General features: G+C 42.3%; 1 protein-coding gene across 2 annotated transcripts in view; it reads left to right on the forward strand.

Moving 5' to 3' along the window:
- The window catches only part of dym (dymeclin), a 69932-nt gene that overhangs the window by 16736 nt on the left and 40772 nt on the right, over positions 1-12424 (forward strand). For both annotated transcript variants that reach the window (XM_054756328.1, XM_054756329.1), the window contains exons 10-14: positions 434-612; positions 743-868; positions 971-1084; positions 1173-1267; positions 8126-8225. In XM_054756328.1, the coding sequence (XP_054612303.1) occupies positions 434-612; positions 743-868; positions 971-1084; positions 1173-1267; positions 8126-8225 (614 nt within the window). The remainder of the gene's footprint in view (positions 1-433; positions 613-742; positions 869-970; positions 1085-1172; positions 1268-8125; positions 8226-12424) is intronic.

The raw sequence follows: 12424 nt of genomic DNA on the forward strand, positions 1-12424 counted from the left end.
CATAAATTCAAATTAGCTAAGTAAGATCACAAAATCAGATATTTTTCTTCTAACTGTGCAATGAGTATGTATACCGTACTTCGGAGTAAGATAACTGAAATATTGCCAAATTAAAAAAAAAAAAAAAAGTCAGACATTGGTTGTATGTTACATATTATTGTATATGATTTCATGTATACAGTATAGTATCGTCCCTTGAGAAGACACTAATCAAACGGTTTCTGAAATGTGAGCAGTGTACTCAGTTTTGTGAAATTTTGTACATGAATTTTTATACGCTTCCCGCTTTTGACCGTGGAATTGCAAACATTATGTGCCATGATGAATTGACCATGTATTGCACGGTGGAAAGGGGAGGTCTTTGCCACAGCTAATTCCGAGAGTTGATGTTATTACAGTCACACTATAATAAACACGTCTCTGTCCCGTGCAGACACATCGTCAATTCCTGCAGAGCAAACTCACACCTTCCAGATCAATTTCAACAGCCTGTACACAGCACTGTGTGAGCAGCAGTGCTCTGACCAGGCTACGCTGCTGCTGTACACTCTGCTCCACCAGAACGCCAACATGAGGACGTACATGCTCTCCCGAACTGACATGGACAATCTGGTGGGTTGAGTACCAGCCAAGAGTCTGGTCTGCATTGGACTCGCACTATGATGTAGTGCAGTTCTACGAGGCTCCCTTTTGTTTAAGGAATACTTCTCTGAAGCCGAGCATTATGCATCTCTTCTATCAGGTGTTGCCCATTCTAGAGATCCTTTACCACGTGGAGGACAGGAACTCCCACCATGTCTATATGGCCCTGATCATCCTCCTCATCCTCACAGAAGACGATGCCTTCAACCGGTCCATCCATGAAGTGGTGAGGAGCACACACAGTTGAACACTCAACTCACCCCTAAAAGCGGCACAACCTTGAAGCATGTCCTTCATCTTACTTTCCATTTGAAACCTCTTGTCACAGATATTGAAGAACATCACGTGGTACACGGAGAGGTCGTTGACCGAGATCTCGCTTGGCAGCTTGCTCATCCTGGTTGTGATCCGCACAATCCAGTTCAACATGACCCGCACGAGGGTAAAACCTGAGCTCTATCAACTCAATACCATCTAAAGAACCAATAGCGCCCACATACTGATTTATGGTAATGTTGCCTCCTATTAAGGATAAGTACCTCCACACCAACTGTCTGGCTGCACTTGCAAACATGTCAGCCCAGTTCCGATGTCTCCACCAGTACGCTGCCCAGCGCATCATCAGGTATGCACACATAACAGCATGAGACATTACAGTATTTTTTGTAACAATAACAAACATTTCAAATAACAAGATTATGCGCATATACGCTGGATTTTTGGTTAAAATTATGAATTTTTTTTTCATAAAGCACATCTCATTCAACCTGAGTCAGTTGTAATTTACAAATATGTGGTAATACAGGAAAAATGTACAGCATGCATGCACAGTACCACGAAAAGACTTAGTGTCAATAGGACTCAATAGCCACGACAGTTCAATCCGGCCTCAAAACTTGCCGCAAGGTGAACACAAGTAAATATACTGTATGACTGTAAGTCGTTACTGGAAGTACAAAATGCAGGCCGTATGGTTTATGAAGGCGCGGCTTGGAGTAAACGCCGCCTGAGCAGCCTGCCACCACTCGCCACTTGAGAGGGAGGTAGCCCCACAATAACGGCGGTGCGGTTGTGGTGCTAGATTGACAATCAGGCTAAAGGCTAGACTGTGACTCTAATTCATCTTTCATTATTGTTCATTAGTGGTGAGTGAGTTTAATAAGTGTGTGAGGCATATTTGGGGCTTAAACCGGGATTGTGCTTTTATGCATTTAGGTTGTTCGCTAAGGAACTATGGCAATTGAAGAGAGATGGAGGGTTCTAATCAAATAATTACAACTTTCACTGTTTTTTCCAAATATTGATCAGAGGAGTACGTCAATGTCAAGCTAGCAGGAGGGTTTGGAGGAGTGGGCCAGAGTGAGAGTGTGTCAAAAATAGACATTTTTATGGGGGTTTCAATGACTTGTGGTTTTTCGTCATCTTCAATACATGACAACATGTATATATTACAAGCAAAACCTTGCTGAAACATTTGGAACATACATATAAAAAAAAAAATAGACACAAAAACATATAAAAATACACTTTTTTATCATAATGCTTTCATAACTTAATAGTAAATGAAACAACATGTCTAGAAACAAGATTTTATTGGTAGCAGAAATAATAATAGAAATAGATAGGATGAAAAGAGGTTGATACAACACTAGCCAGTTATCCCTCACCACTTTGCCCTTCGAACTTCGTGACTTTACTCTTATCACGTTTTTTCTGAAATACATTAATTAATAAAACATGTGGTTGAACATTATTAGTCAAAAAATACATACAATGAAGCAAATTTAATTTTTTGCTAAATTAAGCATTATCAATCATAAAAATGGCTAAATAAAATACAACTATACTGTAAGGCATTCAAAAGACACATTCAAAGACCTTGTGATGAGATGTAATATTCTACACTGGTCACTAGGTGTCAGTAATGTTACTGTTATGTTTGAGACACACAAGCACCAAACTTGATTGGCACGAAAAACAGGCTTTTATTGCAGGTTGGAATTACACAATAATCCCTTAAACCTGAATTATGCTATATATATTAACACGGACTACTGTTGCGGGCGTAACCCACGCCAAGCTACTCTGAACCTCCTGCATCATTTCCTGTACCCTAGTACTGTAACACATTTATAATGCAACACACACCAGTATGTGTCTTATTTATGTATTAAATGGCTTATTTTCTGTTATTATCGCTACTAAAGCGGGTTATACGAGTGTAAAGGTGACTGTAGGGATGTTAATTCAGGTCTAAAGGTCTCTAATAATGTTATTAGAGACATTATTGAGAGACCATTATTTAGATGGTCGTAAACAGGTTTTCTATGCAGTAACTATGAAAATATTCCATTTATTAATAAGGTATCCTACTTTGTGAAAATTCACTCATCATGGTCGGGTCTGGAACCAATTAACCGCGATGAACGAGGGATTACTGTACAATTTAAAAGATACTGTAAGTTTGTGGTTCTCAGTTATTTTCTATGATGCCCCTCCAGGAGCCAGATTTTTTCAGGGCCCCCCCAGATTTGAAATACTATGAGAACCTGATCATAATTCTTAATTTTATTGTACAAACCTCTGTATGAGTTGTTGGCACCAGCATATTCCAAGCATGAATGAAGACTAACAGGCTAACAGACTTTCCAATCTCAAATGTATGAGTAATACTGAGAGTCCCTGAGGGGGGCCCGCCTCACTAGTCGGAAAGCACTGCTATAGGTTGACACAATGGAAAGATACGTGACACTAAAATGACACTATAGCTAGTCACAACATAAAGATACTATAGCTAGATATGATGAGAAGATACTACAGGCAGACAGCAGAAAGATACTATAGATACATTACACATATGAAAGTGTGTGTATACAATACACACACACACACATTCCGTAGCAAGGTCCTATAGATACTGTAGATACATAGCCTGTGGTAATCTGTCATTTTTTTCAAAACTAATTAACTTACCCAGGAAAGCACAAGAGCTTTGAAAAGGAACGCCAGTCTGTCATTTGAATAATTCATGCTGAATCAGCACAAAATATTTAGTGCCACAGTGAATTTGCAGTGTCTGCGCAGAAAAGACCAAAACATAAAATATTGAGTTGTGTGCTGCGGCTGTGTTCAGGAGGAGAACATTATGTAACTTCTAGGGAAGAACTGCAAAGACACACAAACACACAGACACACGCACACACATCAAGCCATTCATGTCCGATTGTCAACTTCCGCCACACAGGAAAGAATGTTTCCTCCCTTGTAGACATGGGCATAATCACGCACGCACCAGGATCTTCTTATCTTGTCTGTCTGTCTCTCTTCATATCTGTGACTCTCTGCTGTTTTGAGTCACCGAGGAAAAAAAACTGTCTGTCCTGTTGCGACGTCGGGCGAACTGTCTCTCTTGTCCGACCGTATCGTGATGAGCTAAATGGACTGTCTGGCTAAGATAAAAGGGGATTTCCTGGCTGGAATTTTCAAAATGTCACACAGGCAGTTGAACTTGGCCTCCTTTTAATGGACTCCCAGACAAGCATGATGGCGGGTATTGTTTATTTACTCACCGCAGATTGAATTTCCTGCCGACAACCCCCATCATTTCCTTTTATTTACTGTTCATCCTCTTTCTCCACAGATAACGCATTCTCCCATTACGTGCTCCCTCGTCGCATTAAATCACTTCCACAGTCTCTTGCTGTCCATTCACTCACTTGGTGCTTTCTTGTCTGCACACTTGAGTTGTGAGTCATCAGTGGATCAAGCAGCACATTTCTATCCAGCATAAAAATAACTTTTAAATGGACTAATGGGGAATTGATCCCTTCCGAAAGACACTTGGCTGATGAGAACCTATTTTCCAAATATGCCATATCAGTCGCCAGTTCATTCCGAGCAGACCTTCTGTATTTGTGCTGAAGGAAAGTTATCACTTGGTAGAGTAGTTGGTGGTGGTGTTCACAGCTCAATGCCCTGTGCATCCAATCCAGCGTGTAGTCCACTTGTTTTTCACCAGTTCACGTCAGGGATCAATAAAGTGCTGTATTTACCTGAATACACGACTTTGTTCCACAAGAAGTAAGACTGAAAATAAGCTAGCGCTTTGTACACGCAAAACAGCAGGTGGGTCCAAACGACCTCTCTCCAAGAAAGTCAGAGCTTTTCTTCCTGTCACACACACCGGTGTGACCTGATGACGAATGATGATGATGACTGAAAGGTTGAGCAAGTTACAGGTTATGATTCGGGGGTTCCCCGATACAACTTTTTCACTTCCAATACGATACCGATATTTTGTAGCATTGAGTATCGGCTGATACTGATAACAAGCATAGGTTACTTGTTGCTTTGGACGGAGTTGGCCGTTTTGGGGGGAAGGTCTGTTTCATTCCCAGCGTGGTCTTGCGAGGATCCTCATGCTGTTTTTTGTGGCGCTGCTTCGGCTGTGTGATGCGGTTGGTCGTGTGGAAATTCCCTGGTTCTGTGCCACCATAGTGGACTTGTGCATGACGGATTTTGCACTCGACTGCGACGTCCTTTTCGAACTTTAGCGAAGGGTGCTGCCGCACAGCAGCGTCGGTCCTGCTCCTTTGTTAACGCTGTTGTTGTGATCATGTGGAGTCTGCATGCTGGGTCAGAGATTTTTGATGCAGTCGATATAATCCGATACTTGTTTTTTTGTGGATATCAGACCCAATATCGGACTGGGATTAGTTATGATGCAAATTTTTTGATAATGGTGATCAACGAAGTAGAGTTATCAAACAACTGCCTAGCACCTAAGAAATACACTCCCGTTCAAAAATGTTAAGACCGGTTGAAAAATGGCAAGAATTTACATTTTGCACTGTTGGATCTTAAGTAGAGCTTCAAAATGTAAAAAGAAGAAATGGGAATGAGACAAAAAAAATTGAGTCAGCAATTCATTGCAAACAACCATTAAACCAGTGCTTCTCAAAATAGTGGGGTGCGGTGAACTCTCGGGGGGGGTGGGGCGTGAGAGGCAGGGCGGACTTTCAATATTAGTGCAGACCTGCCAAAATGTATGACTTTGACGTACTCAGCATGCGGTTTGACTCTTGAATACGCTTGTATGCTTCACTACTCTCCATTTTGTGGCATTTTGCTGGTTTCACTTTCAAATTCAGTCTGTACAGTACAGCTAAATAAATAGATATTGTCATTTCTGTCCCCCAGTGCGTTTTGGAGCTGTACTGAGAACCTCCTTAAGATCCAACAGTGCAAAATGTAAATTCTTGCAATTTTTCAACTGGTCTTAAAATGCTGTTCAGGAGTGTACTGTACATCCTTTTTCATTACCATCTACCAATTTTTATTTCACTGATATTGAAAATATGATTTGTGTTTTTCTTGTTGATTTTGACTGGTAAAAGAAGGGTCATCTTACAAAGTGTGTCAGAAAAGTTACAGGACTGGTGTCACAAAACACATACTGTATTGTGTTTCGTATCCAAACTACAAGTTTTCTCCTTGGAACTAATCCCCCTGGAGTCTAATGCACTTTCCCAGCCTTCTCGGCCGTGCCTTCATGCACTCCTGGAAAGGATTCTTCTGCGATCCTCTGCAGCTTTCTCGTCTCGGCCATCTTGATGTCGTCCACATTTTCCCCTTGATGACCCACTTGAGCTTGGGATATAAGAAAAAATAAAATCACACGTCGCCAGGTTGGGTGAGTAGGGAGGTTGTTCCAGCATAGCGATGTTCTTCTCTGCCCGGAACTGTCGGATGCCCAGGTCACTGTGAGCAGCCGTGTTGTCATGGTGAAGTAGCCACGAGTTATCCTGCCATAACTCTCGCCTCTCCTCGCCCTCTGAATGCACCAAACGATGCAGGATCTCATTGTAGATGTGCTGCGCGATCCTCTGGCCTTGTGGCAAGAACTTGCATAGGACGATGCCCCTTACATCGGAGACCGCTATCAATATCGACAGTGCTAGAAGTTTTCTGACACACCTCATGTATCCAGGGTTGTCTTATATTCGGGTCTACAGTATTCTTCAGTGATCTCTACGTTTATCCGCATAAGAGAAATTGAACAGGAAACTGCAAAGTATGTGAAAGATGATCTGTTCGGAAACTTGTTGTCCTATTAATATCAAGCAAAACAAAAACAGAGCCTCGCAGATAAATTCAAGCCATATATTGTGGTCCAACTGCTGGAAAAAAAGGAGGAGAAATGGCCACAATCCTCAATTGAATGGGATTTTCCACCAGTCATACAAAATCTTGGTTCTGTACCTTTTATTCAGGTCTGCAGCAAAATGTAATGAATTTGCCACCCCTTGATAAACCAGTTTTTGCGTCATCCTGCTAACACCTCATTCAAACTCACGTACACAGATGAACAACCAGAAATATAACATTCTTGATGGGTATTAAATGTTGTTTTATGTTTTAGTTAAGAATAGTGTCTTTATTCTGGTTTGTCGTTATAAGTCACAAAAATGAACCCTTGTCCTTGATCATTAAATGTCACAAAATCCCAACGTTGCATACGGCATTATGAAATATATGCATACAAAACCTGCCGTGTGTGTCCAAACACAACAGCATCCCTGTTGAGACGTTCACACAGTGAGTCAGTCTGTCATTACTTCAGCTTCAGGACTGATCTGGGCCTCGGAGCAGCAGTGTGGAAGTCCGCCTATGTCGCCCGTTACCATGACAGTCTGTCTCGCACACACACACACACACACACACACATACACAGTGTGTTATTGTGCATGAGGGTCCCAGCTGGAGCTCATCTCTTATTTGAAAAAAACATCCGAACAGTACAACAGGTTGTATTGGATTAACAGCGGCTTGTGAGGTTCTTGTGAGCTTCTCAAATTTCTCCAATTTAATGCTCGTGAGTGTGAGTGTGTTTTATTTCCAGTGCTGACAGATGGACAGGTGTAGCCTTAAAGGCCATCACTGTCTTCCCTTGGGAGTTTTTTGGGGGGGCTGTCATTGAATTGCATGTATTGTGTTAATTTATGTGACCTCCATGTCCGTATTTGCCCCTGGTGAATGTTTGGTGGGTGTTGGCTGTGTTTCCTCGGAGGGATTTGTTTTGCAGTCATACCTAAGACTAAGGGGAAAATCATTTGAATACATAGAGCCTATGTAAAAATAAATCATTCTTAAAAGTGTCTTTTGTGACACCACAAGAGCTGTACTGTTGTCAGTTTACTGTGCCCATTAATGGTATGTGTGTGTCCAAGGTTGCCCAAGCAGACTATAACTCCTGATTTACTGCCACATTGATTTGTCACATGCAGTCATGCAGCCCCGCCATGCACGCATATACACATAAAGGGGACAAAGGAGAGAAGGCAAAGCTGTCGGCATCCCCGTCAAGTGGGAGGCTCATAAAATAGGAATAAAAAATATATACACGAGTATATAGTGCTAAAAATATGGTAGTTGTGATTGCGAATGATCTCACCTCCTTCCTCTCTCTGTGTGTCTCTTGCAGTTTATTTGCTTTGCTTTCCAAGAAGCACAACAAGGTTCTGGAACAGGCAACACAGAGTCTGAGAAGCAGACAGGGAGACAACACGACCTTGCCCGACTATGTAAGTAATACACATAGTGTGCATAGATAGTTATTGCACTTGAGTAAAACTGTATGTATCGCGTTTGTAAGGCCTAGCTTGCTTTCATTCACAAAGATGAATATACAGTATTATAAAAACAGGGGATGTCTGGTATTGACTTTTTTGCCGATATCCGATATGCCGATATTGTCCAACTCTCAATTTTCCGATTCCGATGTTAACTGACACCAATACCAATATGTGTAACATCGCATATCTCCAGTGGCGGAGCTTTTGGACCGTCTATTAGAACAATTAACAGCTGAGCAATGTGCCGAGGACATGATTTGAATGCATAGTTTCTGGATTCTGCTCTCCATCATGGCGGCCAAACCCGCGCAGGGCATAACACTGAAGTGAATGCCGATCGGCACTCCTGTTTTAACTCTAGACTCCTTGGTTTACGTGCCCACTCATGCTGCAGCAGAGTGTTTCCATTATTAACAGATTTATGTGCTGAATCACGCTTCAGAATTTAAGCCAACGTCAACATGGTGAGAAAACTTGACCGGAACTGACCAAAGTAATCATGGAAAACATACCGCTTGCAGTTCATGCAAGATGTTTTATTGACAGCTCCTCCTGCCAAATGCGTCCAAGCGGAAACGCCTAAACTAATGTTCTGCACTACAGAGCCGCGTTTGTCAAAATTGGCCCCCAGCAGTGGGGGTGGCCACTGGGGTCACCAGAGAGTCACCGGAGAGTGACCAAGGGTAGCCACGGCCACCCCTGGCCACCCTGTTGCTCCACCACCATATATCTCCACCATATATCTACTGCTTAGTAGAAAATAGTTGAAAAGGCAGAATTCACATTTACAATATATAAACGTAAATGTACATCTTTTTCTCACTCTATTGTAAAAGGGAGGCATCAGAACGCACAACCAATGAGCTAATGCAGCTTTTCAGCCTCCTGATTATACCTAATAGCACTTGACAGCGGACAAAAGTTATTTTTATGTACACATAACACGTACGACCTTGTTTTCACAGACGATAATGACTGGGCATCGATAGTTCCACTTTAAGAACTATATTCAAATGTTTGAGGCTCCCAACGGCCAGAATTGCTAAACAGGCCCTGTACTGTTGATTTATTAGCGGAGCTTCAGACAATAATTAAAACCTGGTATTATCTTGTGCTTTTCACCAGCACCTGACCAATTAGCGTGCTAATAGCTTTGTATCACTGTATCAGCGCCCATGCACCTTGGCTTTCAGGTTTGCCTGTCTAGGTTTGGGTCTGGCTGTCTCATTAGATTTGCATGCATTATACTTGATAGATTTGTGTGTGTATGGGTGTGTTTGTGTGTGTCTTTGGGCGCGAGACATGCATGAGGATGCCCTCAGGTGTCAGTGAAACATGACTGCATGTGAGTGCTCCTTCAAGCATGCAGCAACTGTCTGATGAGGCCCCTTGCAAACAGACGTCAATGTGTGCACATAAAAACAATCACTAAAATGCAATTATCTAGATATGTTTTCAGGCTTCCTTCCTTTCCTTCAGGGGGTCTGTTTTATTTATACGCGTGCATAAAAGCAGAGCATAAGACTATATACTGTGTGCAACAGAAAGACATATTACTTTGCCATGATTGAATCCCGTGTATGTCAGATGTCCTTCCAGCCATAAGAGAGTGCATCCATGCAGGCTGTAATGGCTGTGACAACAACAATAACAAGACATATACACACCGCAGCGGAAGGTCAGAGTGTAACATCAGCACAGCACAGCTTATTATTGAAAGACAGTCAGTCTGTTGCTCAAGGGCACCCAGGCGATTTCTAGTATGAACTTTCATGGGAATTTCACCACAAGGGTTTATTTCCTTGAATAGCGTGTGACATCCAGTCTGGGTCAGAGAACTGGACAATGTCTGCCAGACTCTACTAAGTCAAGGTGACATTGGTTGCCATGTCTACTAAGGCTTCTCTCTTTGTGCATCAACAAGTCACATTTCAGTTTTGTTGACATTTAACCATAAAAAGAGGCTCTTTGCATCTAACTAAAGTGAAGTGTTCCATATAAGACTTCCATATAAGGAATAGTTTTTCATTTAAGCATATTGCACGCTAGGATGCCAAATAAGGCATTACAGCACAGCATTTTGTTACAGGACTTCAACAGCAAGATCATTTGGTGCGTCCAACTTTGTGGGAGCAGTTACCCAGTGCAGACAGCAAGCTTGGATGAGCTTGCTGTGGCAGAACTTGACTGACCCTGACCTCTAACCCTTTCGGATGCAATAGATGCCATATATGAGATACAATGTAACATTAAGGAGGTGAGGGAGGATATAAGCGCTAGCAATACTAGCAAAACTATGTGAGCTACAGTGCTAACATTACCGTCACATTTACCGGGCTATAATGCTAGGTTAGTGTATTCGCTGGTAAAAATCCCCCCAGATGATCAAACTTTAAAGTTCTCAAGTCTGTAGTTGACTGACTGATAGTTGGCAGAGCTCCAGGTGTTTATTTTAAGACGTGTAGTGAAGCCTGTATTGTATTCATTATATATATTTTTTACAAACTGTCCTCCGAGAACTTATCGTCGTATACATGGAGTGGGCTTATTTAGCTAGGGCCGGGCCAGCGGCGGTATCATGTCCATGAGGAAGGAGGGTTGTAGTTCACCACATCACGGTGTGGCGTTCAAGGAACATGGATTTCATCTGGTTCTCCTGACCTGGGCGTAATTCGGAGTCCCGTCAGGCTCACATTGTTTCATTCGTGCATCCTGATCCATCTCTGTCAATTGCGTTCTGCATTTTCTCAATGATTTTTTTCCTTTGCTTCTTTATTTTCCCTAGTGGGGTGGGCGAGACAGCGTTATCATCCTGTAGTGCCTTGACGTCATTGTGCAGTGCACTATTTTCCTCCTGGATCTCACTCAGAGAAGCTCCTCTTGAAGCTGTTATTCTGTGATTGCACATTTCCAATCTGCGTTTGCAGGCTTCTTATATCTTGCCGCGTTGGTGCTACAAATTCCTGCAGTTGCTCTCTCATTTTGTCCATTTAATGCAAACTCCCTGCCATCCAACGGCTTGCATGGCTCTGTTGGATGTGGCCTTGTTTCCAGGGGTTCATATTGACACGAGCGTTCCGCTGCTGAATCATTTTGCTTTTTGCATGGCATTGTTGCTAGGCAACCGCTTTGACCTTCAGCGGTTAGCCGGTTAGCTTAACTTGCTGTTTTTTTACCTCTCGCCGGTCCGAGTTGAAGCCAGGAATGTCAGCAGGAATGTTCTAGCCTTGTGATCACAAAGCGTGATGTCCCAATACTTTGGTTGTATACTGTATTTCAAAGGTTTCCTGAAATCATTTGTTTTTTGCAACTTAAGCCTGCCTTGATTCCTTTTGGTGTTTTTTTGCGCTGCCAGCTGCTGGTGTGGCAAGTGTACTACAGCATTATCCATCTGTTAAACTCTTACTCTTCTCATCCCCTACCACCCCAATCACGCACGCATTCATGCACCTAAGCCCCCACTTAAATGTAGTGTCCGGCAGTGATTTGATAACTTTGAAAATTTTGCTTTCTCTATTTCAAATGAACAAAGGTGTCGAAATGTTTAATGCTCCTGCAAACGTGAAAGAAAACTATTTCGGCACAGGGGTTATTAGTTACACACCTTATCTACAAGTTAAACATTGAGAGAGGTAACCGCTTGTATCGACCCTCTGCCGTCTTGCCTGGATCTAAAAATTTACATACATTCTCATGCATAGCATCCCTTATCTGGCCTGTAATGTAATGACCTCACACAAGCTGGCTGAAGGCTGTCCTTTTGAGATAGAGGTTTGACAAATGGCTGATGAAAACCCCCACATGTTAATGTTAGCTGTTGTGGTGCCTTTGCTCTGGGCGTTGTAGTTCTAGACTCCACAGGCTCCATTTTGGCTCCATTTTTACCTCCGCCAAGCGCGGCACAAAGCGCAAGCGCAGCGCGGAGGTTATGTTTTTGCCGGCGTTTGTCTGTGTTCAAAATAACTTGAAAAGTTCTGAATGGACTTGGATGAAATTTTCAGGAATTTTCGGAAATGGGATATGGAAGAACTGATTACATTTTGGGGTGGTCCAAAATTTCAAATTTTCCCAAAATTCACCCTTTTCCCGACAACTAGTTATTATCTGCTGCTACTACTGCCACATTTCTCAACCGATTCAAGCCATTC

The sequence above is a fragment of the Dunckerocampus dactyliophorus genome, chromosome 17 (assembly GCF_027744805.1).
Source record: "Dunckerocampus dactyliophorus isolate RoL2022-P2 chromosome 17, RoL_Ddac_1.1, whole genome shotgun sequence".
NCBI lineage: Eukaryota > Metazoa > Chordata > Actinopteri > Syngnathiformes > Syngnathidae > Dunckerocampus > Dunckerocampus dactyliophorus.